A 25,877-nucleotide genomic window follows, 5' to 3' on the forward strand; every position below is an offset into this window, starting at 1 on the left:
TTCTTTTCTGAGGCTGCAAAGTGGAGTCCATCTACCTGAATGTGGAGGCAGTGAACACACATCGGGAGAAGCCTGAGGTAGGTGTGGGACTCCATGGCATAGGTTGGCTGTGGACACAGTGCACAGTAAAAGCCCCTCCTCCACAGAAAAGCTCCCCAGAACTCCACAGATCCTGGGTGTTTTGAACCAACAGATAGAATAATTAGCAGAAATACAGGAATTGCAGCCCAGACATGAGGCACCATAGAGATGCTGGCCTAGAGAAGTCCTGCCAAAAAAGATCTCAGGATGAGATCCCCACCTCCAGAACTGCCTCAAGGGAGGGTCAGGGTCCAGGCCTTGATGAAGGAGGGGAACCTAGCAGTGAGGACAAGAGGCAGAAGAGGGGTTGGGGCCGTGCACTTCTCTCTCCTTCCTATTAATCCTGGGATCTCTTTTCTCAGAATGTGGACATCACCCGAGAACCTGAGGAAGCTCTGGACACTGTTCCTGCCCACTACTGAGCACTCTCCAGGAGGCCAAACTGCCTCTCCTTACTGTTTTCCCACCTGGAGGAGCTTCTATTCCTGGTCCTCTCCTATCATGAGAAGACTATGGCCTTGGTCTCATTGGGAGAGCCCTGCCTCCAGTGAAGAAATTCTCAGCAAGCTCCAAAACAGGTCTTGATTACTGACTATAACTGAGGAGCTGTCTAAAAGTCTGGATGAAGCTTAGTTTTTTTCTTCTAAATTCCTATTCTCTGACAAATAAAGTCATCTCTTACTGCTTACAGGAAGGGCGAAGAGGTGATTGTAAGGCTTCTCCTTTTGTCCTTAAGATCCTTACACTGTGAAGTGGCTCTGGTGCTATGGCAGTGGGGAATGGATGAGGGCTTCCTGGAGAGAAGGGTTCTGGGGCAGCACCTCCAAAGATGGGAGAGGAGATAGATCCCTGTGAGTGCCTGTGGGTCTTGTTCCTTGATGAGCAGTGTGACTGGGTACGTGACACCTTCATCCTGCATTTAGAGAAGAATCTAGCATTTGAACCACAGTACTCCTTTCTACTCCAACTCTTGCTGCCTCCTGAGTGGTTTCACTGTCCGCATGAACAAAGCAATGAATACCTTGGCTTCCCAGGCCCCTGATCCCCTCAGTGCCAGTGATCGTCTCCTCCCCGTCAGCAGCCACACCATGGATCTTGGCATCATTTAGACTTCTCCTCACCCTAACTTCTTAAACCCCCACATGTCTGTCAGTTTGTCATATTGTGGGGGATTGCCTGTTGCTGTGATGCTGGAAGATATGCCACCAGTATTCAGATAACAGCAGGGTCACCCATGGAGGACAGGTTTCAGGTGAGCTTCCAGACTAAGACAGACCAGGAAGAAGGACCTAGCAGTCTACTTCTGAAAAGAATTAGCCAGTGGAAACCTTATGAATAGCAGCTGAACATTGTCTGACATAGTGCCGGAAGATGAGTCCCCCAGGCTGGAACGTACTCAAAAAATGACTAGGGAAGAGCTGCCTCCTCAAAGTAGAGTAGACCTTAATGACGTGGATGGAGTAAAGCTGTCAGGCCCTTCATTTGCTGATGAGGCATGACTCAAAATGAGAAGAAACAGCTGCAAACATCCATTAATAATTGGAACCTGGAATACACAAAATATGAATCCAGGAAAATTGAAAATCATCAAAAATGAAATGGAGCTCATAAACATCAATATCCTAGGCATTAGTGAACTGAAATGGACTGGTATGGGCCATTTTGAATTGGACAATTATATAGTCTACTGTGTTGGGAATGACAACTTGAAGAAGAATGGTGTTGCATTCATTGTCAAAAAGAACATTTCAAGATCTATCCTGAAGTACAACGCTGTCAGTGATAGGATAATATCCATACCCCTACAAGGAAGACCAGTTAATACCACTATTATTCAAATATATGCAGCAATCACTAAGGCCAAAGATGAAGAAATTGAAGATTTTTATCAGCTTCTGCAGTCCGAAATTGATCAAACATGCAATCAGGATGCATCGATAATTACTAGTGATTGGAATGCAAAAGTCAGAAACAAAGAAGAAGGATTGGTAGTTGAAAAATATGGCCTTGGTGGGAAACAATGCCTGAGATCAAATGATCAATTTTGCAAGACCAGCAACTTCTTCATTGCAAATATCTTTTTTCACCAACATAAACAGTGACTATACAGATGGAACACACAGGAATCAAATCGACTACATCTGTGGAAAGAGACAATGGAAAAGCTCAATATTATCAGTCAGAATAAGGCCAGGGGCCGACTGTGGAACAGACCATCAATTGCTCATATGCAGGTTCAAGCTGAAACTGAAGAAAATCAGAGCAAGCCCACAACAGCCAAAATACTACCTTGAGTATCCCCCACCTGATTTGAGAGATCATCTCAAGAATAGATTTAGTTCGTTGAACACTAATGGCTGAAGACCAGATGAGTTGTGGAATGACATCAAGGACATCATACATGAAGAGAGCAAGAGGTCACTGAAAAGACAGGAAAGAAAGGCAAGACCAAGATGGATGTCAGAGGAGACTCTGACACTTGCTCTTGAACGTCGACCAGCTAAAGCAAAGGAAGAGATGATGAAATAAAAGAACTGAACAGAAGTTTTCAAAGGGCTCCTCGAGAAAACAAAGTATTATAATGACATATGCAAAGAGGTGGAGGTAGAAAACCAAAAGGGAAGAACATGCTTGGTGTTTCTCAAGCTGAAAGAACTGAAGAAAAAATTCAAGCCTTGAGTTGCAATAGTGAAGGATTCTATGGGGAAAATACTAAACGATGCAGGAAGCATCAAAAGAAGATGGAAGGAATACACAGAGTCATTATACCAAAAAGAATTAGTCAATGTTCAACCATTTCAAGAGGTGGCATATGATCAGGAGCCAATGGTACTGAAGGAAGAAATCCAAGCTGCTCTGAAGGCATTGGCAAAAAATAAGGCTTCAGGAATTGATGGAATATCAATTGAAATGTTTCAACAAACAGATGCAGCACTGGAGGCGCTCACTTATCTATGCCAAGAAATATGGAAGACAGCTTCCTGGCCAACTGACTGGAAGAGATCCATATTTATGCCTATCCCCAAGAAAGGTGATCCAACAGATTGCAGAAATTATAGAACAATATCATTAATATCACACTCAAGCAAAATTTTGCTGAAGATCATCCAAAAGCGGCTGCAGCAGTATGTCGACAGGGAACTGCAAGAAATTCAGGCCAGTTTCAGAAGAGGACATGGAACCAGGGATAACATTACTGATGTCAGATGGATCCTGGCTGAAAGCAGAGAATACCAGAAGGATGTTTACCTGTGTTTTATTGATTGTGCAAAGGCATTCGACTGTGTGGATCATAAATTATGGATAACATTGTGAAGAATGGGAATTCCAGAATACTTAATTATGCTCATGAGGAACCTGTACATAGATCAAGATGCAGTTGTTCAGACAGAACAAGGGGACACTGAGTGGTTTATGGTCAGGAAAGGTGTGTGTCAGGGTTGTGTCCTTTCACCATACTTATTCAATCTGTATGCTGAGCAAATAATCCGAGAAGCTGGACTATATGAAGAAGAATGGGCAACGGGATCAGAGGAAGGCTCATTAACAACCTGTGATATGCAGATAACACAACCTTCCTTGCTGAAAGTGAAGAGGACTTGAAGCACTTACTAATGAAGATCAAAGACCACAGCCTTCAGTATGGATTACACCTCAACATAAAAAAAAAAAAAAACCTCAACATAAAGAAAACAAAAATCCTCACAACTGGACCAATTAGCAACATCAGGATAAATGGAGAAAAGACTGAAGTTGTCAAGGATTTCATTTTACTTGGATCCACAATCAACAGCCATGGAAGCAACAGTCAAGAAATCAAAAGATGCACTGCATTGGGCAAATCTGCTGCAAAGGACCTCTATAGGGTTTTGAAAAGCAAGGTTGTAACCCTGAAGACGAAGGTGCACCTGATCCAAACCATGGTATTTTCAATCGCATCATATGCATGTGAAAGCTGGACAATGAATAAGGAAGAGTGAAGAACTGGGCCTTTGAATTGTGGTGTTGGCCAAGAACATTGAATATACTATGGACTGCCAAGTGAATGAGCAAATCTGTCTTGGAAGAAGTACAACCAGAATGCTCCTTGGAAGCAAGGATGGCGAGACTGCGTCTTACTTACTTTGAACATGTTGTCAGGAGAGATCAGTCCCTGGAGAAGGACATCATGCTTGGTAAAGTAGAGGGTCAGTGGAAAAGAGGAAAACCCTCAACAAGGTGGATTGACACAGTGGCTGCAATAATGGGCTTAAGCATAGCAACGATTGTAAGAATGGCACAGGGCCGGGCAGTGTTTCGTTCTGTTGTGCATAGGGTTGCTATGAGTCAGAACCAACTCGACCGTACCTAAAAACAGCAACAAGTTCTTAAGTACAAGCGTCTCAATGCCTGTCCACTGGTTTCCCAGTCCTTACAGCTCTCAGTGTTATTCAGAGGACACTTAGTAGCATGCCTGCCACACAGAAGACAGGCAAGTGCTCTTTCTTGAATGAACAATATTTGTACTTGTACTGCATCAGCCCTCTTCCTCCTTGTTGTTATTCCATCCCTAGCTAACTTGGATCCTACTGTCCATCTCAGCCATCTCCATGCCTCTATTATGGGCCACTACTGGGAACACTTGCTGCCTTTGTTCCCTTGTCCTTCTATCACAACCGCCCAGGAAGACTCACATCCCCCTTTTTGTTGGAATTTACTACAAGGTTATTGATCACTGCTTGAATCTAATCTATACTTATTTGCTTCCACAGATAGCTTTAAATCCTGTTCAAAGTCAGTGTCATCTTCTATTCTCTGGCTCCCTATCCCATTCTATCTTCTCAGGGATGGACTGCATCAGTCAGTCTCTGACTTCCATATCTACTGCCTGTCCCTCTCTATTGGTTTTTCCTCCACAGGCTATGCAAGATGCTTAAGTCTCTCTCTTGTATCCCAAGAAAATTCTCTTTTGTTCCCATATCTACCTCTTGTTACGTCCCCCTATACTTCCATTCTTACCCAAACTCCTCAAAATGAAAGTATACTTACTGTTTGGTCCCCCTCCCTCTGCCTTCTGCTCCAGGCTTTCCTCCTCCATATTTTGCTCAAGCCATTGTCCTCTTGTCTGCCATGCTTTCCCCAGGAAAGCATATTTGCTTTCCTTATCCCATGAGACTCATACTGCTTCTTAGTCTAAGATGGACCCCTACCTTCCCGAAAGAGTTATGCTGATCTTGAGCTTTTCTATGAACCTAAAATGTCACTCACAAAAACCTAAGCACATTAAAGGACAGTAAAAAAACTTTTCAATTCATTTGGCAAATTTAACGTAACTCTGATACCAAGAAAAAAATGACAGAACACAGAGAGTAAACAATAAAGCAGGAAAGCAAACAGATTTTACATAGCATGTCACCTTCAGCTGATTAGTAGTAGCTGCTTAGACTGCTGTGCAGGGAAAGATTCCAAGGATATACCCTGGCTCCATGGGAAAGGCTGCTGCAATTCATTAGCAGTACCTGTAAACATAGGAAATAAACCTGAAAACAAAACACCAAAGACAAACACATTTTGGCACCAAATATACTGCTTTCTCATACTTCCTTCATTGCCTCCATCTCCCTCCCACCTATGGGTTTCTTATAATCCCAAGCTCTTCTATCCATCCCCTATGGGTCCAGGCTGTAATTACCTGAAACCTCACTAACCATAGGAGAAGCTACAGGCACCAAGGCTGATGGCTCCATCACCAAAGCCAGCACTGCTTCTTGGTCCACTGCTGAAGCCAGTACCAATGCTTGGTTCACTGTCAAAGCCAGCACCAGTGTTTGGTCCACTGCCAAAGCCAACAATAGAATTGGGTCTACCACTGAGGCTGGTGCTAGTGCTGGGTTCACCAGTAAATCCAGTACTGGTGTTGAGACCACCGCTGAAGCCAGCACTGGTGCCAAGTGTGCTGCAAAAACCAGAATTAGTGCCCAGCCCACCTCTAAAACCATCACTGCCAACCATTTCACCACCAAAGCTAGCACTGGTGCCTGGTCTTCCACTGAAGCCAGCACTGGTTGGTGCTCGCTCAGTCCACCACCAAATCTGGCACTGGTGCTTAACCTATTGCCAAAGCTGAAACTGGTACTGGTGCTGGGTCCATCATGAAGGCTAGCATTGGTAGCACCACTGAAGCAGGCACTGGTACTAGAAGAGGTACCAAAGCATAGGTTGGTGCTAGATGCACTGCCAAAGCAGAGGCTGGTGCTAGGAGCTCCACCAGGCCAATGTTGTTGCTAGGAGTGCCGAAGTCAGCAATGGTGCTAACTGCTCCCCTGAAACCAGCTTTGGTGAAAGCCAGCACTGGTGCTGGGTGTACTGCCAGAGCCAGCATTGGTGCTGAGTGCCCCACCAAAGCTGACACTAGTGCTGGGAGAGTCACTGAAGCAGATACCGGTGCTTAGTGTGCCACCAAATTCAGTGCGGGTGCTGGAGGAACCAATGAAGAAAACACCAGTGCTGAGTATACCATCAAAACCAGCACTGGTGCTGGAAGAGCCACCAAAGCAGACACTGGTGTTGACTGTTCTGCCAAAGCTAGTGCTGGTGCTGAGTATACCACTGAAGACTGCACTAGGGCTGGGTGCATTGCCGAAGCTGGCGCTGGTGCCAAGCACACCACTGAAGCCAGCAGATGTGCCAAGTGTGCCTCCAAAGCCAGAGCTGGCTCCACCACTTAAACTGGCACTGGTGTTGAGTGGGCCACTGAAACCAGAGCTGGCTCCACCACTGAAGCTGGCACTGGTACTGGAATCACTGAAGGCTAATGCTGGGTTCATTGTTGAAACTAGAGGCGGTGCTGGGTATACCACCAAAGCTAATGCTGGTTCCAACACTGAAGCTAGACCTAGTGCTGGATACACCACCAAAGCTAACGTTGGCTGTGCTACTGAAGTTGGCACTGGTGCTGTGTGCACCACCGAAAGTAATGACAGCTGCACCACCAAAGTCACCACTGCGGGTGAGTGCACCACCAAAGCTAATACTAGCACTATAGCTGAAGCTAGTTCTGGTGCTAGCTCCTCCACTAAAGTCAACAGTGTTGCTGGCGTCTGCATTTTCATTGGCTCTAGCTTCAGTTTCAAATGCGAATCTACTCCAGGACTGAGCTTCGTTGTCTAACTTTTCCCTTGTTAGGCAGTCGACATCCATGTCATCCCAGTTCCAGGGCCCAGCCACAGCTTCCACTCCAGTCCCCATTTGGGCTCTTGTCTCAGCCTTGGCCTCAGTCTCAGCCACAGCTGCAGCCTGGACTTCCATCTCCACAGCCTCATGATACTGAGAAGCCCAGCCCTTGGGGTCTTTCTTCTCCACCTGAGATAGAAATGATAATCACTATAAGAAAAATAGTCCTTGTAATTATAGATTAAGCACCTACTATGGGGCTCTTGGAAACCCTGGTGGTGTAGTGGTTAAGTGCTACAGCTGCTAACCAAAGGGTCAGCAGTTCGAATCCACCAGGCACTCCTTGGAAACTCCGTGGGGCAGTTCTACTCTGTCCTATAGGGTCGCTAAGAGTCGGAATTGACTCGACGGCACTGGGTTTGGTTTTTTTGGTTATGGAGCTCTATCATGTGTCAGTCCTGAGATCTAATTTCAGCTCTTAGCTTAGGTGCTATGCGACTGTGGACAAGTTACTTAACCTCACTGAGTCCAAGTGTCTTCATCTGTAATATGGGAAACGATAAGAGAATAGGTATGAGGAATAAATGAGACAATTAAACTATACATCTAGCAGCATTCTAGAACATAAATGAGGCTCCATAATCTTCATATATGATCTTCAGGCTGCTCTCTACCTTCCCATTCCTACATGTAGCCTTCCCCAGCCAGAGATAGTCCATTTCCCTATACGCCAAGTCAGGGTATCTCTCCTATTACCTCGCACGGAAACTTGAGGACTATCATCCTGCTATTCTCATGGTAGGAGTGCATGCCCCAGAAGAACTTATATTCAGGTGGTCTGCTGTTGGGAACTCTCTTGTGTTCAGGTACCTTGGAGAGAGGAAATGAAACTTGCTTCTGGCCAAGCAAACCTGTTGTCTAGCCACCAGGTACCAGGTGGCAACTCACCCAAGCAAGCACTAAACTAAGATCCTGGAAAAGGATTTCCAAGACCCTCCAGCCGCAGACTCACTCCCAAATACAGTTCAGGTTCTTGGCCTCCAATATTGAGCCATTTCTCATTGGCCCTGTGCAAAGTAGTCACTTGGTGCTGCAGGAGAAACATGTGCAGGGTATGATGTCACAGGAAGGCCAAAATATCCTGACACCTGTGAGGAGTAAACCCAAATTCCTGTTGGGTGTGTTTTCAACAGACGGCCAATTCTGCAGGCCCCTGGCTCTGAGGACACCCTGCAGCAAAGACTTTGTGTTTGGTCTGGTCAAGCCCTGAAAAGGTTCAACCATGGGAATTGTGGGAAGACCTCAGTTCTAGAACAGAGGATGCCCATCTCTCTAAAGCTAGTGTAAGAAAGGGACTGATTAAGCACATTCTGAACCAGACCAGCACACTGAGAATACTTCAAGGCCAGACAAAAGCCCAAGACACCACTTACTTCCACTTCACAAATTCTTCTGTGACGTGCTTCCTCACTTCCTGGAAGAACGAGTGCCTAACACTGACAAGAGGAAAAATAAACTATGAACAGAAACCATAACTGCCAAGATGAAGGCAGAGTCACTTCCCGACATAAAAGAGACCTCTCTAGCACGAGCAGTGTCAAAGGAAGCCAGGAAGGTAGTGAGCTCATGGTCACTAGAAGCAACCTGTGAGGCCAGATGGTTCTTTGTCAGGGATGTCCTGAAGGTCTATCTAGATCTCAGCTTAGAAGAGATAGAGGAGAATGGGAGTAGAGTTCAGGACAATTTCCCATTCGCCCAAGTCAGAACCCAAGGCCCTCTACCCAGTCCAGAACCCCTCACCTACTCCACCAGACCACCAGGCTGATGCAATCCTGGGTCCATCCTCTCTCTCTCTCTCTCTCTCATTTTTTTTCATTGTACTTTAGAGGAATGTTTACAGAACAAACTAGTTTCTCATCAAACAGTACACACGTTGTTCTATGACATTGGTTAACAACCCCACAACAAGTCGACACTCTCCCTTCTCAACCCTGGGTTCCCTATTACCAGCTTTCCTGTTCCCTCCTGCCTTCCGGTCCCTGCCCCAGGGCTGGTGCACCCCTTTAGTCTTGTTTTGTCCCATGGACCTGTTCAATCTTTGGCTGAAGGGTGAACCTCAGGGGTGACCTCATTACTGAGCTGAAAGGGTATCTGGGGGCAATACTCTCAGGATTTCTCCAGTCTCCGTCAGGCCAGCAAGTCTGGTCTTTCTTTTCGAGTTACAATTTTGTTCTACATTTTTCTACATCTCCATCCAGGATCCTCTATTGTGATCCCTATTGGAGCAGTTAGTGGTGGTAGCCAGGCACAATCTAGTTGTACTGGACCCAGTCTGGTGAAAGCCGTGGTAGATGTGGACCATCCTCTCTTGCCAAAGGACAACACAGACAGCAAGCACTGAGAGAGCTCAATCATACCCAGGGCGCAGCCCTAACTTGTGTAGCACCTCCCAGATGACAGCTGCAAGGGAGGCAAGAGGAGACAGGGGCAGAAAATGAACACATGGAATTCAGATCATGACCACCCATTCAGCTGCAGGCCCAGGCACTCACCCTCATTGGCTTTGTTGCCATTCATAAAAATGACACCCAGAATCACCATGAGGAGACCCAGCTTGGGTGTCCTTTGTCCTAAGGAAGTAATACTACAGAAAGAAGGTTTAATTCCAGCAACTGTTTGCAAAACACATCAGCCAGCTCACTAGGCTAGCCTCTACCAGATTCCTAGGAGAATTCTCTGCCCAGTCTATGCTCCAGGCTCTATGCAATCCCGGGCAAGACATTTACTCAGTAAAGTGGGGAAAATCACATCATCCCCTCCCCACGCTACCAAGATGGAAGAAGGCCTGTCAGCCTGGTACAACACAAGCACTCAGCCTCTGTGAATTCCTTCTTTCTCTCCCAGGTCCCTCAGCCTTTTGAGAGCTCTAGACACAGCCCCACTGATGACTCTCCTGCCCTTCGAGAATCATGATCTACCTGCACCAGGGAGCCCTCTCTTGAAAACCACTCTACAAGGTCAGGCCAGGTACCAGCAGGAAGAGACAAGCAACGGCAGGCTGACTTTCCGGGGAAGCCTCTGGAGAGACAGAAAACCTGACAGCAGGAATGGCCCACCCCAGGTCTCGATACCATTCAAGCAATCACATTCAGGTACCACTACTGTGTCCAGAGCTCCAACCAGGTGCAGGAACTGGACCAGGGCCTTTTTAAGCCCCATTTTTTATGACTGTGTAAGAGGATGTGGGGAGAAAGGACAGGGAAGGGGCAGTACGGTGGACAAAACTCCCCTACCACCACGTCCCCTTCAGCTTAGGTTCCCACTATGCTTGCAGAGAATTCCTGAGTGCTGATGAGAATATACAAGTTACTTATCAGTTTCCTTCAGATTGGCTCGAAACATCTGCCAAGTAAAAACAAACAGCTTATGAGATCACCAAATTCAGCCTAGGCATCCCTCAGTTTCCTGAGCATTCTGAAGCTCTTTCGGTATGTAGGTTTTTGAGGGTTTTTGCTTGTTTCTTTAAATGAGAAATCAGTAAGACACTGCAAATAAAACACTAAGCTGGAGGCGGGGCCAAGATGGATGACTAGGTAGACGCTACCTCGGATCCCTGTTGCAACAAAGACTCGGAAAAACAAGTGAATCGATCACATACATGACAATCTACGAACACCGAACAACAAAAACAGATTTAAAGAGTTGACCTGAGTGACAGAGACGGAGACCTGATATCAACTCAAATAGGGAAATCACAAAAACAAATTAAGATTAATTTAAAAAAATGCTCAAAACAGGGAATCATTGAAGTCAATATGTAAAAGATCACAATAATCAAAAAGAGGGACTAAATACAGGTGGCATAGAACTGCCATATGGAGAGGGATACAAGGCGATATAGGACAATACAAGTTAGGTTTTTACTTAGAAAAATAGGGGTAAATATTAAGGTAACCACAAAGAGGTATAACAACTCCATAACTCAAAATAAAAGCCAAGAAAAACGTAACAACTCAACAGACATAAAGTCAAATACTATGAAAATGAGGATCACACAATTTACAAAGAAAAACCTCTCAGGACAAAAAAGTAAGTGAAACAATGAAATTGTCAACAACAAACATAAAAAGGCATCAAAATGACAACACTAAACACTTATCTATAATTACGCTGAATGTAAATGGACTAAATGTACCAATAAAGAGACAGAGAGTCTCAGTCTGGATAAAGAAACACGATCCGTCTATATGCTGCCTACAAGAGACACACCTTAGACTTAGAGACACAAACAAACTAAAACTCAAAGGATGGAAAAAAATGTATCAAGCAAACAATAAGCAAAAAAAGAGGAGTAGCAATATTAATTTCTGACAAAATAGACTTTAGACTTAAATCCACCACAAAGGATAAAGAAGGACACTACATAATGATAAAAGGGACAAATGATCAGGAAGACATAACCATATTAAATATTTATGCACCCAATGACAGGGCTGGAAGATACATAAATCAAATTTTAACAGAACTGAAAAGTAAGATAGACACCTCCACAATTATAGTAGGAGACTTCAACACACCACTTTTGGAGAAGGACAGGACATCCAGTAAGAAGCTCAATAGAGACACGGAAGATCTAATTACAACAATCAACCAACTTGACCTCATTGACTTATAAAGAACTCTCCACCCAACTACTGCAAAGTATACTTTTTTTTTTTTAGCACACATCAACATTCTCTAGAATAGACGACATATTAGGTCATAAAACAAACCTTTGCAGAATCCAAAACATCGAAATATTACAAAGCATCTTCTCAGACCACAAGGCAATAAAACTAGAAATCAATAACAGAAAAACTAGGGAAACGAAATCAAATACTTGGAAACGGAAAAATACCCTCCTGAAAAAAAGACCGGGTTATAGAAGACACTAAGAACGGAATAAGGAAAATCATAGAATGCAACGAGAATGAAAATACTTCCTATCAAAACCTCTGAGACACAGCAAAAGCAGTGCTCAGAGGCCTATTTATATCGATAAATGCACACATACAAAAAGAAGAAAGAGCCAAAAGCAGAGAACTGTCTCTACAACTTGAACAAAGAGAAAGTGAGCAACAAAAGAACCCATCAGGCACCAGAAGAAAACAAATAATAAAAATTAGAGCTGAACTAAATGAATTAGAGAACAGAAAAACAATTGAAAGAATTAACAAAGCCAAAAGCTGGTTCTTTGAAAAAATTAACAAAATCGATAAACCGTTGGCTAGACTGACTAAAGAAATACAGGAAAGGAAACAAATAACCCAAATAAGAAACGAGAAGGACCACATCACAACAGACCCAACTGAAATTAAAAGAATCATATCAGATTATTACGAAAAATTGTACTCTAACAAATTTGCAAACCTAGAAGAAATGGATGAATTCCTGGAAAAACACTACCTACCTAAATTCCAAAATTTTACCTAAACTAACACAATCAGAAGTAGAACAACTAAATAGACCCATAACAAAAAAAGAGATTGAAACGGTAATCAAAAAACTCCCAACAAAAAAAAGCCCTAGCCCGGATGGCTATACTGCAGAATTCTACCAAACTTTCAGAGAAGAGATAACACCACTACTACTAAAGGTATTTCAAAGCATAGAAAATGACGGAATACTACCAACTCATTCTATGAAGCCACCATCTCCCTGATACCAAAACCAGGTAAAGACACCACAAAAAAAGAAAATTACAGACCTATATCCCTCATGAACATAGATGCAAAAATCCTGAACAAAATTCTAGCCAATAGAATTCAACAACATATCAAAAAAATAATTTACCACGACCAAGTGGGATTTATACCACGTATGCAAGGCTGGTTTAATATTAGAAAAACCATTAATGTAATCCACCATATAAATAAAACAAAAGACAAAAACCACATGATCTTATCAATTGATGCAGAAAAGGCATTTGACAAAGTCCAACACCCACTTATGATAAAAACTCTCACCAAAATAGGAATTGAAGGAAATTCCTCAACATAATAAAGGGCATCTATGCAAAGCCAACAGCCAGCATCACTCTAAATGGAGAGAGCCTGAAAGCATTTCCCTTGAGAACGGGAACCAGACAAGGATGCCCTTTATCACCGCTCTTATTCAACATTGTGCTAGAGGTCCTAACCAGAGCAATTAGGCTAGACAAAGAAATAAAGGGCATCCGGATTGGCAAAGAGGAAGTAAAATTATCTCTATTTGCAGATGACATGATCTTATACACAGAAAACCCTAAGGAATCCCCCAGAAAACTACTGAAGAGTTTGGAAGAGTCTCAGGTTATAAGATAAACATACAAAAATCACTTGGATTCCTCTACATCAACAAAAAGAACATCGAAGAGAAAATAACCAATTCAATACCATTCACAGTAGCCCCCAAGAAAATAAAATACTTAGGAATAAATCTTACCAAGGATGTAAAAGACCTATACAAAGAAAACTACAAAGCTCTACTACAAAAAATTCAAAAGGACATACTTAAGTGGAAAAACATACCTTGCTCATGGATAGGAAGAGTTAACATAGTAAAAATGTCTCTTCTACCAAAAGCCATCTATACGTACAATGCACTTCCGATCCAAATTCCAATGTCATTTTTTAAGGGGATAGAGAAACAAATCACCAATTTCATATGGAAGGGAAAGAAGCCTCGGATAAGCAAAGCATTACTGAAAAAGAAGAAGAAAATGGGAGGCCTCAGTCTACCTGATTTCACAACCTATTATACAGCCACAGTAGTCAAAACAGCCTGGTATTGGTACAACAACAGACACATAGACCAGTGGAACAGAATTGAGAACCCAGATATAAATCCATCCACATATGAGCAGCTGATATTTGACAAAGGCCCAGTGTCAGGTAATTGGGGAAAAGATAGTCTTTTTAACAAATGGTGCTGGCATAACTGGATATCCATTCGCAAAAAAATGAAACAGGACCCATACCTCACACCATGCACAAAAACGAACTCCAAGTGGATCAAAGACCTAAACATAAAGACTAAAACGATAAAGATCATGGAAAAAAAAATAGGGAAAATGTTAGGAGCCCCAATACAAGGCATAAACGGAATACAAAACATTACCAAAAATGATGAAAAGAAACCAGATAACTGGGAGCTCCTAAAAATCAAACACCTATGCTCATCTAAAGACTTCACCAAAAGACTAAAAAGACCACCTACAGACTGGGAAAGAATTTTCAGCTATGACATCTCAGACCAGCGCCTGATCTCTAAAATCTACATGATTTTGTCAAAACTCAACCACAAAAAGACAAACAGCCCAATCAAGAAGTGGGCAAAGGATATGAACACGCACTTCACTAAAGAAGATATTCAGGCAGCTAACAGATACATGAGAAAATGCTCTCGATCATTAGCCATTAGAGAAATGCAAATTAAAACTACGATGAGATTCCATCTCACTCCAACAAGGCTGGCATTAATCCAAAAAACACAAAATAATAAATGTTGGAGAGGCTGCGGAGAGATTGGAACTCATACACTGCTGGTGGGAATGTAAAATGGTACAACCACTTTGGAAATCTATCTGGCATTATCTTAAACAGTTAGAAATAGAACTACCATACAACCCAGAAATCCCACTCCTCAGAATATACCCTAGAGAAATAAGAGCCTTCACACAGATATATGCACACCCATGTTTATTGCAGCTCTGTTTACAATAGCAAAAAGCTGGAAGCAACGTAGGTGTCCATCAACGGATGAATGGTTAAATAAATTGTGGTATATTCACACAATGGAATAGTATGCATCGATAAAGAACAGTGACGAATCTGTGAAACATTTCATGACATGGAGGAACCTGGAAGGCATTATGCTGAGCGAAATTAGTCAGAGGCAAAAGGACAAATATTGTATAAGACCACTATTATAAGATCTTGAGAAATAGTAAAAACTGAGAAGAACACATCCTTTTGTGGTTACGAGCGGGGGAGGGAGGGAGGGTGGAAGAGGGTTTTTTACTGATTAATTAGTAGCTAAGAACTGCTTTAGGTGAAGGGAAGGACAATACTCAGTACATGGAAGGTCAGCTCAACTGGACTGGACCAAAAGCAAAGAAGTTTCCGGGATAAAATGAATGCTTCAAAGGTCAGCGGAGCAATGGCAGGGGTTTGGGAACCATGGTTTAAGGGGACTTCTAAGTCAATTGGCAAAATAATTCTATTATGAAAACATTCTGCATCCCACTTTGAAATGTGGCGTCTGGGGTCTTAAATGCTAACAAGCGGCCATCTAAGATGCATCAATTGGTTTCAACCCACCTGGAGCAAAGGAAAATGAAGAACACCAAGGTCACACGACAACTAAGAGCCCAAGAGACAGAAAGGGCCACATGAACAAGAGACCTACATCATCCTGAGACCAGAAGAACTACATGGTGCCTGGCCACAATCGATGACTGCCCTGACAGGGAGCACAACAGAGAACCCTTGAGGGAGCAGGAGATCAGTGGGATGCAGACCCCAAATTCTCATAAAAAGACCATACTTAATGGTCTGACTGAGACTAGAGGAATCCCGGCGGTCATGGTCCCCAAACCTTCTGTTGGCACAGGACAGGAACCATTCCCGAAGACAACTCATCAGGCATGAAAGGGACTGGACAGTGGGTAGGAGAGAGATGCTGCTGAAGAGTGAGCTAATTATATCAGATGGACACTTGAGACTGTGTTGGCATCTCCTGTCTGGAGGGGGGATGGGAGGATAGAGAGAGTTGGAAGCTGGCAAAATTGTCACAAAAGGAGAGACTGGAAGGGCTGACTCATTGGGGGAGAGCAAGTGGGAGTACGGAGTAAGGTGTATATAAACTTATATGTGACAGACTGACTTGATTTGTAAACGTTCACTTGAAGCTCAATAAAAGTTAATAAAAAAACACTAAGCTAAGTGTCACAAGCAATAAATGTACTATTCTTTTTAACATCATCTTGTGATTAGTGGGAATCCAGGGAGACAGAGAATGGGGAATGGAAGGGAGAGATAAGCATCTGAAACACATTACAGGGCATGTCCAGCAGTGGACAGAAGCCAAGGCTAGTTGAATGGTTTGGGTCCTAGCTGTGCTTTTACCACTGACTTGCTCTGTGACCCATGGCTCGTCTACCCCCCTCCGGAGGCCATTCTGCCCATCTGCACAGTGGATTAGCAAGTCTTTGTGGTCCCTCCCAGAAACCCAAAACCAAACCCACTGCTGTCGAGTCGATTCCGACTCATAGTGACCCTATAGGACAGAGTAGAACTGCCCCATAGAGTTTCTAAGGAGCGCCTGGCGGATTCGAACTGCCGACCTTTTGGGTAGTAGCCGCAGCACTTAACCACTACGCCGCCAGTGTTTCCTCTTCCCAGAAAAAAACATGTTAATTCAAGGCTTCTTCACTGTGCCCACCCCCCAGGGCTGCCCCTTCACCGTCTCCAGAGCATAGCTTGCTCATTCAACGATCTCTGGAAAATATTCATCATATTCTCAGATGACATCCTTCAATATGTCTGCAGGAAGGGAAAGGCGAGAGCAGCTGGGTTGAGCAGGGGACACAGAGCTGCAGCCCTTTTGGCAGTCCTGTGGGGTCAGTGCAGCCAGAGTCCTGAACTGTGTTAATAGTCATGGCATAGTGTGAGGAGGGCAGGGGTGGAGGTATGAGGGAAAGAGGAGGCCAAAAAGGTAAAGGGTTGTGTGCCGGGGCATAGGAAGAGGAGCGGAGTGGAGAACAAAGCTCGGGGGGAGGGTTTATAGGACTCTACCTGAGCTTTTGATGGGGATCTTTGCCTGGTCCTTAACCAGCAGATATTTCACCAACTTATTTTCCTGGTAGAGGAGGAATAGATGGGGAGATCTGCCAGGGCCTGGACAGCAGCAGCAGCCTGCAGAAAATTTGGAAGGGTGGCAGAGAAGAGTGTAGGCGAGGAAGAAAAGACTGAGCTGCATTGAATTCTTACCCTTTCTTACAAAATGGCCACATCTCTGGGTCGAGGAGGCCTACGGCCCCATGTTATCCTTCTGCAATTATTGCCACCTCTCTTATCTCCATTCTGATGCTTGAACTGCATCATCAGAAAGAAGGAATGCCCAGCATCACCAGGGGAAAGAGATGGCTCTGTCTCTTCACCCTGCCTCCCACAGAAAGCCCCCTTAAGCCCTTCTCTGTAGTGGGGCCTGACCAGCCACTGGTCACTCTGAGTCCCAGACTTGTCTTTCACTGTCTTCCAGGCAGGAGTTTCATTCCCCCTCCAGGCCAGAAGCAAGCCAAGGCAGGGCCTGAGGCTCCTCCTCTTCCTTTGTCCACTACTGACTCTACTATGTACTAGCTATACCCCTTGGACAAGCCAGTTTGCCTCTCTGGGATTCAGTTTCTTTATCTGTAGAGCTGGGACTATGATCCCTAGTTGGTAAGTGTTACTTTCAAGATATAAAGACATAACCTGTGTGAACATGCCCAACACAAGCCCTGGTATGTGGCAGCTACTATGTAAATACAAAGTGAATTACATCCAGGTGGTACCTAAATGTATGAATGTCTTATGTCCCCACCAGTCTGTGAACTGCCAGAGGGCAAAAACTGTATCACATTCTTCTCAGCATCTCCTATCTGAATACAGGATCTCATTCAAAGTAAATATGCTCAGTAAACTTTTATAGAAGAAATGGACACACCAGGTATAGAGGAATGGAAAAAGAGAGACTCGAAGTCAAAGTTGGTGATGCCAGAGATCTCACCTTTCAGTTCCTCTTGTCCTGGGTCCTGGTTGTGGGCACCAGAATCAACTGAGCCAGGTGGTCATCTTCCGGGGCCTGGAAAGCAGCAGCAGTCTGGGTCTCAAGGGCACTTATGTTGGTCTGGGCCCTTTGGTCAGCAATTTAAGTCTGGCTTTCAGCTGCCCAGTCTTTAGCGGCAACCTTCCAAGCCCTGGAACCTCTCTTGCCCCAGAAGGTGGCTGCCAGGGCTTGGCTGGTGATCATTAGAGTGGCAGCTGGGACCTCAGAGACCTCAGAAGCAGAATTTGGGCCCTTATTGGAAGCCTTCCTGCCCTTTGGTTTTTTGGGCCGGATAGCTGCTGCTGCTTCAGTGGCATTTGGGGCCTCTCCTGTAGGGTCGCTATGAGTCAGAATCGACTTGATGGCACCGGGTTTAAGAGCTCAGTGTCAGTATCTATGGACTTAGCAGTTGCCTTCTTGGCTTTGGAGGCTTTCTCGGTTCGGAAAGAGGCTGTTGAGCCAGGGTATAGGCTGTCTCATTCATAGTTTGGCCTTGGGTAGCTGTTTGGGTGGCAGTTGGAGCCAGTAAGACCTTTTTTATTTTATTTATTTTTATTGTGCTTTAAGTGTAAGTTTACAATTGAGTTTCTCATACAAAAACTTATACACACATTGTTATGTGACCCTAGTTGTTCTCCCTATAATGTGACAGCACACTCTTCCTCTCCATCCTGTATTTCCCATGTCCATTCAACCAGCTCTTGTTCCCCTCCGCCTTCTCATCTTACCTCCAGACAGAAGCTGCCCACTTAGTCTCACGTATCTACTTGAGCTAAGAAGCACGCTCCTTACCAGTATTATTTTATGTCTTTTAGTCCAGTCTAATCTTTGTCTGAAGAGTTGGCTCTGGGAAAGGTTTTCGTTTTGGGCTAACAGAGAGTCCAGGGGCCATCTCCTCTGGAGTACCTCCAGTCTCAGTCATACCATTAAGTCTGGTCTTTTTACTAGAATTTGAGGTCTGCATCTAACTGTTCTCCCGATCCATCAGGGATTCTCTGTTGTTTTCCCTGTCAGGGCAGTGATTGGTGGTAGCCGGGCACCATCTAGTTCTTCCGGTCGCAGGCTGATGGAGTTTCTGGTTTATGTGGCCCTTTCTGTCTCTTGGGCTTATATTTTCCTTGTGCCTTTTGTGTTCTTCATTTTCCTTTGGAGACAGTAAGATCTTGATGGCACTTATATTTTCCTTGTGCCTTTTGTGTTCTTCATTTTCCTTTGGAGACAGTAAGATCTTGATGGCACTAGCTGTGGCCTTATCAACAGCCTCCTTAGCCTTGGAAGCTTTCTTAGGCTTGGTGGAGGCTGTCAAGTCCTGGGATTTGGCTGACTTATTGGCAGTTGGAGCCTGTATAGTCTGAGGGATGGCTGGTAGGTTTAGGGCCTGCAAAGGTGTCTTGATCTGTGTAGTAGCACCCACACTGCCAGATGGGGATTGGGAGCCTTGGGTTGCCTTAGCAGTAATTCTCTTTGTCTTCTTGGCTTTTTTAGGCTGAGCAGTGGCTGAGGAAGCCTGAGTATTGGCAGGTTTAAGGCCTGCAAAGTTACTTTGGACTTGTTGGTAGTAATCTCATTGGCAGGTGAGACCAGAGAGACAGCAGGTATGGCCTCAGTAGTAGCCTTAATAGAGGCCTTCTTGGTCTTGCTTTCCTTAGGCCAGTTGGCACCTGGTGGGTCCATGGCCAGGGGGTGCTTGGTTGTTAACATTAGGATATACATCAGAAAGACACTGTGCTCTTGCTACCACAAATCATGGATTCGAGCCACCTGCCACAAAACAGATGCTGAGACAGGAGGAAGGTAAAGAGCAAGAGGGCTTTATTGAATACCGGTATCCAAGAGACAGAGGGGATAGGTTCCTCCCAAATTCTGTCTGCCCCAAAAGGGCTAACTGGAGGGTTTTTCAGGGAGAAGGTCAGAGTTTAGAGATTTCCAGGAATGTTGGTTCTTCTTTGAGGTGTACATAATGATAAAGTGACCTATTGTTGATGTCTTGCAGGTCTCTTGATGCCATCCTGGTTTCATTCACAAGATGGGTCCTGGTTTTGTTCATTTATCTCTAGTCTCAATGGTATAGCTCATTGTTTTGCTCCCTGGGAGAGGAACATGGTTTAATCAACAAAAAAATCTTGATTACCTTGTTTTTCTACAAAGGAACAATCATGACAGATTCCAAAGCAAGTAATCGACATTTTCAAAGACTGAAGATTTAATCACAGGTTATACAGTTATACTAAAGCACTAAAAGAATATACTTTCTCTACTTCACTCTTGTGGACTCAGCCTGTACATCTGGAGAAAAGAGAAGTCCCAGACTCCCAGAAGGAGGCAGAGGGCCCTACTCACTTAAGATTATGATCTTCTGGACCATCTCACCTCCCTACAGACCACTCTGTCCACAAAGGCCCCCTCTTCCTCTGAGCAATAACTGATGCAGGAAGGGGGTAGGGGAAGGCAGCAGGGGATTGAGTCAGGCAGGTTTTCTTCTCCTTCCCCTCCACCATGCAGGGGAGGGCTAAGACATGTTGGGCAGGGCATTACAAGCACAGGGTGGTAGGGAGCCCAAGAGCAGTAGCAGAACTTAGGACCGGGCAGACTGCCTACTAAGAGTCAAGAAAGGACTCACCTGAAACAGGGGCATTCTATAACGGGTCATTTCTCCTATCCATTTCTCTGGGAGGTTGAGTAAGAGCTGAGCCTGAGGGGAAGGGACCTGTGTTAGGGGAGAATGAGTTGGGGGAGGAAATCTCACCTAAAGTTGTTCCCCAAACCCTTCAACATCTGGGCTGTCATGCCTAGGAACCCAGGTCATCTGGCTTCTAAGCACTAGCTCCTTTTGCCTCCAAGAATCTGCAAACGTGTGTCCCCTACCGCAATTTGATAGTACACAGGCACACCAATTAGAGCCTCTCATCTCAGACTCATCCACTTTCCATCCCAATACAAGCCTTTCTTCAAGGCCCTCAGCGCACATGCACTTTGGTGGACCAGACAATCTCTAACCAGCTCATTTCCAGACACACACCTCCTGCTGTCAGAGCAACAGAACATCTTGTCCACACCCCTGGCCCACTCCTAAAAGCATCACTTCTCTGGATGCAACTTTTCCCCCAACACTGGCCGCCTGTCTGGGCTCTGCAGTACCTCCTAGCACCGCCCCTTCCACAACACCGCCCACCCCCCACCCCCCACCCCCCCACCCCTTTCCTATATGCCCTCTCCCTCTGCTCTTATTAAGTCTACTCACCACTTCTTCCCCAACACAGCTCCCCTCTTCCACATCTGCAAGTGCCTCCCAGTCCTGCCCTTTCTGCAACAGGGATACCCCACTCCCAAATCCAATGGTATTAAGCCTTCTGTGTACCCCTTGAAAGGTCCTGGCCTTTCCCTTTTCAGACCAGAAACCGTGTCCTTGCTCTCCTTTCTCCCGCTTCAGCTGTATTCTTTCAGCCATTCAAAAGGGTCCCGATCCCTACTTTTTAGGGCCTAAACTGGGCATAGGCCCCTTTTCCAGCCTGAATGGAGTCCTGCAGTCTCCTATCTCCCTCCTAAACTGGATTCTGCTCCCTTTATACCACCTAAGTGATTTCTCAATCCCTCCTTTCTGAAGTCCCAACCGTGTCCCTAGCCCTCTTTCCTGAGGCCCGAATTGAGTCCAGATCTCTCCTTTCTGAGGCCCAAAGGGAATTCTGCCACCTCCTTTCTCCCACGCGAACCGGGTCCAACCACCTCTAAAGCCAATCACTTTGATACTGTTAGGTCCTGAACCTCTCATAAGTTGTCTTTAAACCTTAGGGGTCTTCAGGCACACTGAAGCCACAGCCCGGAGGCCCCACAGGGTCTTCCCTGAAACTGGGAACTTCAGCTTACCTCATCCACTTTAAGGGTCCAGAAAGCGTCCCCTCTCTTCCAGCATCTTCTTAGGTCTGAACTCCCTCCCCCTGCAGTTCCCCCCCCCCACTCCTGGAAGGAAGTGGTCCTGCCTCTTTCCACCTCCGCAGGGGAATTCTGTCCTTACTTGCCTGCTACTTCCACTCTCTACTTCCAACTTTCCATTTTTCTCAATGTAGCTTCTTTTGCTGCTTACTCCCCCCTTATCTCAGTCGCTGTCTCTTATTCCCCATTTGATTTCTCTTTTTCCCCACCCTGTATCCCGTTCCTATTTGCGTACTTCTGTCCCCCCAGGAGGAATGTGCTTCTTTGAGTTCCCACACCAATTGCTCCTATGGACCCCTGTATTCCAACACTAATTATATAGTGTGTTGTTATAGCCTGTGTCTGGGTCTCTCTCACCTCAAAACTTGTCAGGGCAGGAGACGAGGTCATATTTATTTTGGTCTCTCAGGTATGACTAGATTAAGGTGCCCCACATCATATATAATTCAAAATAAAAAGAGTAAATGTAAGACAGTCTAGCAAAATGTTTTATTATCACATGATGACTATATAGATGCTTTTTTAAAAATATCAAATTATTTGAAAAAAAATTGGAGCTCTGTTTCTCCTTAACTGGTGCACTAAGCAAGTACTTGGTCTATCTCTTGTGAAACAGAACACTGCAACCCAGTGCAGACAAAAAATTTTCCTCCAGCATTCATTAATTTACTCAATCATTAATTATTTCTTGAGCACACAGCTGTGCTGGGTGCTGGGCAAAGACAAGATGAAGTGGCTGTCCCCAAAACACTCAAATCCATTCTTAAATTCTGAACACTCATCAAGGGAGAACTAGGATTATCACCATTACATAGTTGAGGAAATTAAGGCCAAAGGAGGTAAAGGACCTTGTCCAAAAAGTGCCTTGCCCAAAAAGGCCAATAAGTTACAGAACTAGGATATGAACCCAGGTTTGATTCCAAAGCCTGAACCTCATTGTGCCAGGTTCAGTACTTGGCTCTCCTGATGGGAAGAGAAAAGAATCCCACATTTTCTCTATTCTCTCACCCATGTTGACACCATGTCTATCCGCCTCCCTCCCTGTCCCCCTCTCTCCAAGTCTTCTCCTCTCTTTTGCCCATTTTTTTTCTTTTCATTCATCTACTTTCTCTTTCTGTAATTCACTTATGAAGAATTTTTCAAGGGTTTTCCATGTGCCATGCTAGGCACTGGGGAGGCAGAAATGGATGAGACTCTTGCCCTGTCCTTGGAGAGTTCTTAGTCTGGCTGGGGATGCATGAGTACCTCTTGTCACCTGGAAATTCTACAACAGGGTGCTAAGGGGCTCGCAGGAGAGAATCATCAACTAGAAGGCAGCAAATGCTTCCCAGGTAGGGTGTATTTGAGCTGGGTCCTGCGGAAGGAGTAGGACATTAGCAAAAGAAATGGAGAGAAGGAATAGCTTATGTGGAGGAGTTCAGGTTCTAAGGAGCCTCTCTTGAGTGCAGGAGAACATAGGACAGTGGCAGGTGAGTCTCTGCCCTGATGCCCTTGCTTTCCATTTGCTTCACTCCAGTCCTTTGTCACAGACTCCAGTCCATTCCTATTTGCGCACCCCTGCCCCCCAGGAGGAATGCGCTTCTCTGAGTTGCCATACCAAACCCTTCTACAGACCCATTTATCCCAACACTAATTACACAGTGTGTTTTTATAGCATATGTCTAGTCTGGGTCTCTCACCCCAGAGTTTGTCTCAGGGCAGGGGACTACATCATATTTATTTTGGCCTCTCAAGTATCACTAGATTAAGGTTGTATTTCAGGGCATAAAGCTGGCCATACCTACGGCCTCCATAGGCCCCCTTGGTCTGCAGGTTTAAGTCCAAGCTCCTTAGCCTGTTGTTCAAGAACATCCACAGTTGAGCCCTGCCAGCCTCTCGGGCATCAGCTACAATGGGTGACTCACCATCCCTCAACCATGCTCTGCCTTCTGACAATGCCACACATTTGCTCAAGTTGTTCCTCTAGCCAGAGTTCCTTTGTTCCCTTACCCTTATCCCCCCAGATATCCTGTGAACCTCCCCTAAAAGAACTGATATGAAGGCTGCTTTATCCAAGAACACTTCTTAGATAATCCCAAATGGAATTAGTCTTTTCTTCCCTTTCATTCCTTTGCATGGCTCCATGCTGCCTCTGCCAAAGCACTTAAAATGGGTGGGAGCTCTGTCTATTCTACCTGCTGGACTGTGCACTCCTTGAGGGTCCCATCCTGAGGATCTGGTTCAACTCCAAAACTCAAGAACTCATGGCCTGCTTCACAGAGTAGAATGTTGAATGAATGAAATATATTACCTCCTCATCCTTGCTTCTTCTTCTGCTATTTGTCCCTTATCTCCTCCTTTTATTTCTTTTTGTCTCCCATTGAGTTTTTGCATCAAGCCATGCCTAAAGTCAATGATATCCCTGAACTTTCCTGATACATGAATCAACTCCCTCCCCACTTTTAAGTCAATTTTTGGTTGGATTTTCTCTTTAAAAAAGAGATATCACTACAGAAATTGGTACCAAAAGCATATCTCTACAGAAATTGGTACCAAGTTGCTGTACATAAGAGATCTTAAAGTTAACTATGTGAAGATTGAGCAGAAGGCTATGAGGAGGAGCCCTCTTGGCTGTCGATCCTTGTGAAAACTAATTACTTAAGCTGATTTTTTTTTTTTTAATCAGGCTCAGAACCTATGCTTACTAAGACTGCACAGAGGACAAAAGTTAGAAAAATTCAGAGTGTGAGCCTGTGCTGGCTACTTCTAAGGGTCCTCAAAAAAATTCTATAAAAAAGAAATGAGCTGAATCTGAGTTGGCCAAAATGCAAACCAATAAACATACAAGTTTGAAAATATAAATCACCACACAATGAGATACCATTTTATCCATCAAATTAGTAAAGAATAAAAACCTAAAAAATTTGATAATAGTGTCGAGAGTGTATCAAAAACTAGGCACTTTCATTCACTATTGGTGGGGGTATACATTTATCAAATTACATTATCTAGTAAAATCGAAAATGAATATTACTTAAAAATTCCACTACTAAGTAGTATTCCAGAGGAATATGTGCATAAGGATTGATGAAAATCAATGTTCAATGCTGCATTGTTTGTAACAAAATTAGAAGATACCCCAATTAAAAAAATAAATAAACTCGCTATTTGATAAGTGAATTGTGGCATATTCATTCTGTGAAACACCATACAACAATTAAAATATGTATCAACTTGGATATATGCCCTGGTGGTGCAGTGATTAAGCCATCAGCTGCTAACTGCAAGGTCGGGAGCTCATCAATCACTCCATAGGAGAAAGATGTGGCAGTCTGCTTCTCTGAAGATTAAGGAGCCCTGGTGGCACAGTGATTAAGAGCTACAGCTGCTAACTAAAAGATTGGCCATTCAAATCTACCAGCTGCTCCCTGGAAACTCCATGGGGCAGTTCTACCCTGTCCTTCCTATAGGGTTGCTGTGAGTCAGAATCCACTCTGTGGCAATGGGGATGACTTTTTTGTAAAGGGTTTGACATGTTGAGTATGTACCATGTACATGACATTTATAGGAAGTTATAGGAAAATTATGCTACATATTATTTATAGATACATATATATGTTGTTGTTGTTAGTTTCTGTGGAGTCGTTTCCGACTCCTGACAACCTTATGTATAACAGAACAAAACGTTGCTTTGTCCTGTGCCATTTTCATGATTGTTGATATGTTTGAGTCCAGTGTTGTGGTTATTGGGTCACTCCATCTCATGAAGGATTTCCCTCATTTTTACTCATGCTCTACTTTACCAAACACGATGTCCTTTCCTAGCAATTGGTCTTTCCTGATAATGTGTCCAAAGTAAGTGAGTTGAAGTCTCACCAACCTTGCTTCTAAGGAACATTCTGGTTGTA

The 25,877-nt window shown here is 44.4% G+C and overlaps 2 protein-coding genes and 1 non-coding gene across 4 annotated transcripts in view; 1 reads left to right on the forward strand and 2 right to left on the reverse strand.

Annotated features, from left to right (window-relative positions):
• The window catches only part of PFKFB1 (6-phosphofructo-2-kinase/fructose-2,6-biphosphatase 1), a 185,919-nt gene extending 181,479 nt beyond the window's left edge, over positions 1-4,440 (forward strand). For both annotated transcript variants that reach the window (XM_049872606.1, XM_049872607.1), the window contains 2 exons: positions 13-77; positions 444-4,440. In XM_049872606.1, coding sequence (XP_049728563.1) covers positions 13-77; positions 444-503 — 125 coding nt within the window. In that variant the 3' untranslated portion in view covers positions 504-4,440. The remainder of the gene's footprint in view (positions 1-12; positions 78-443) is intronic.
• A 1,323-nt stretch (positions 4,441-5,763) lies between these two features.
• Positions 5,764-20,723, reverse strand: TRO (trophinin). The gene is given in 22 exon segments (XM_049872586.1): positions 5,764-6,126; positions 6,129-6,331; positions 6,334-6,401; positions 6,403-6,867; positions 6,869-7,422; positions 7,990-8,103; positions 8,663-8,729; positions 9,651-9,693; positions 9,786-9,856; positions 10,519-10,602; positions 10,604-10,635; positions 16,717-16,796; positions 17,049-17,112; positions 17,244-17,348; positions 18,022-18,384; positions 18,429-18,512; positions 18,515-18,599; positions 19,296-19,575; positions 19,578-19,794; positions 20,324-20,392; positions 20,681-20,705; positions 20,707-20,723. Coding segments are annotated over 22 exon segments (3,453 nt in total).
• LOC126069775 (small nucleolar RNA SNORA11) lies at positions 8,337-8,465 on the reverse strand. Its single transcript, XR_007516047.1, has one exon. It is a non-coding gene; the product is annotated as a small nucleolar RNA SNORA11 (small nucleolar RNA).
• Positions 20,724-25,877: the final 5,154 nt, after the last annotated feature.

The sequence above is a fragment of the Elephas maximus genome, chromosome X (assembly GCF_024166365.1).
Source record: "Elephas maximus indicus isolate mEleMax1 chromosome X, mEleMax1 primary haplotype, whole genome shotgun sequence".
In the NCBI taxonomy this organism is placed as follows: Eukaryota; Metazoa; Chordata; class Mammalia; order Proboscidea; family Elephantidae; genus Elephas; species Elephas maximus.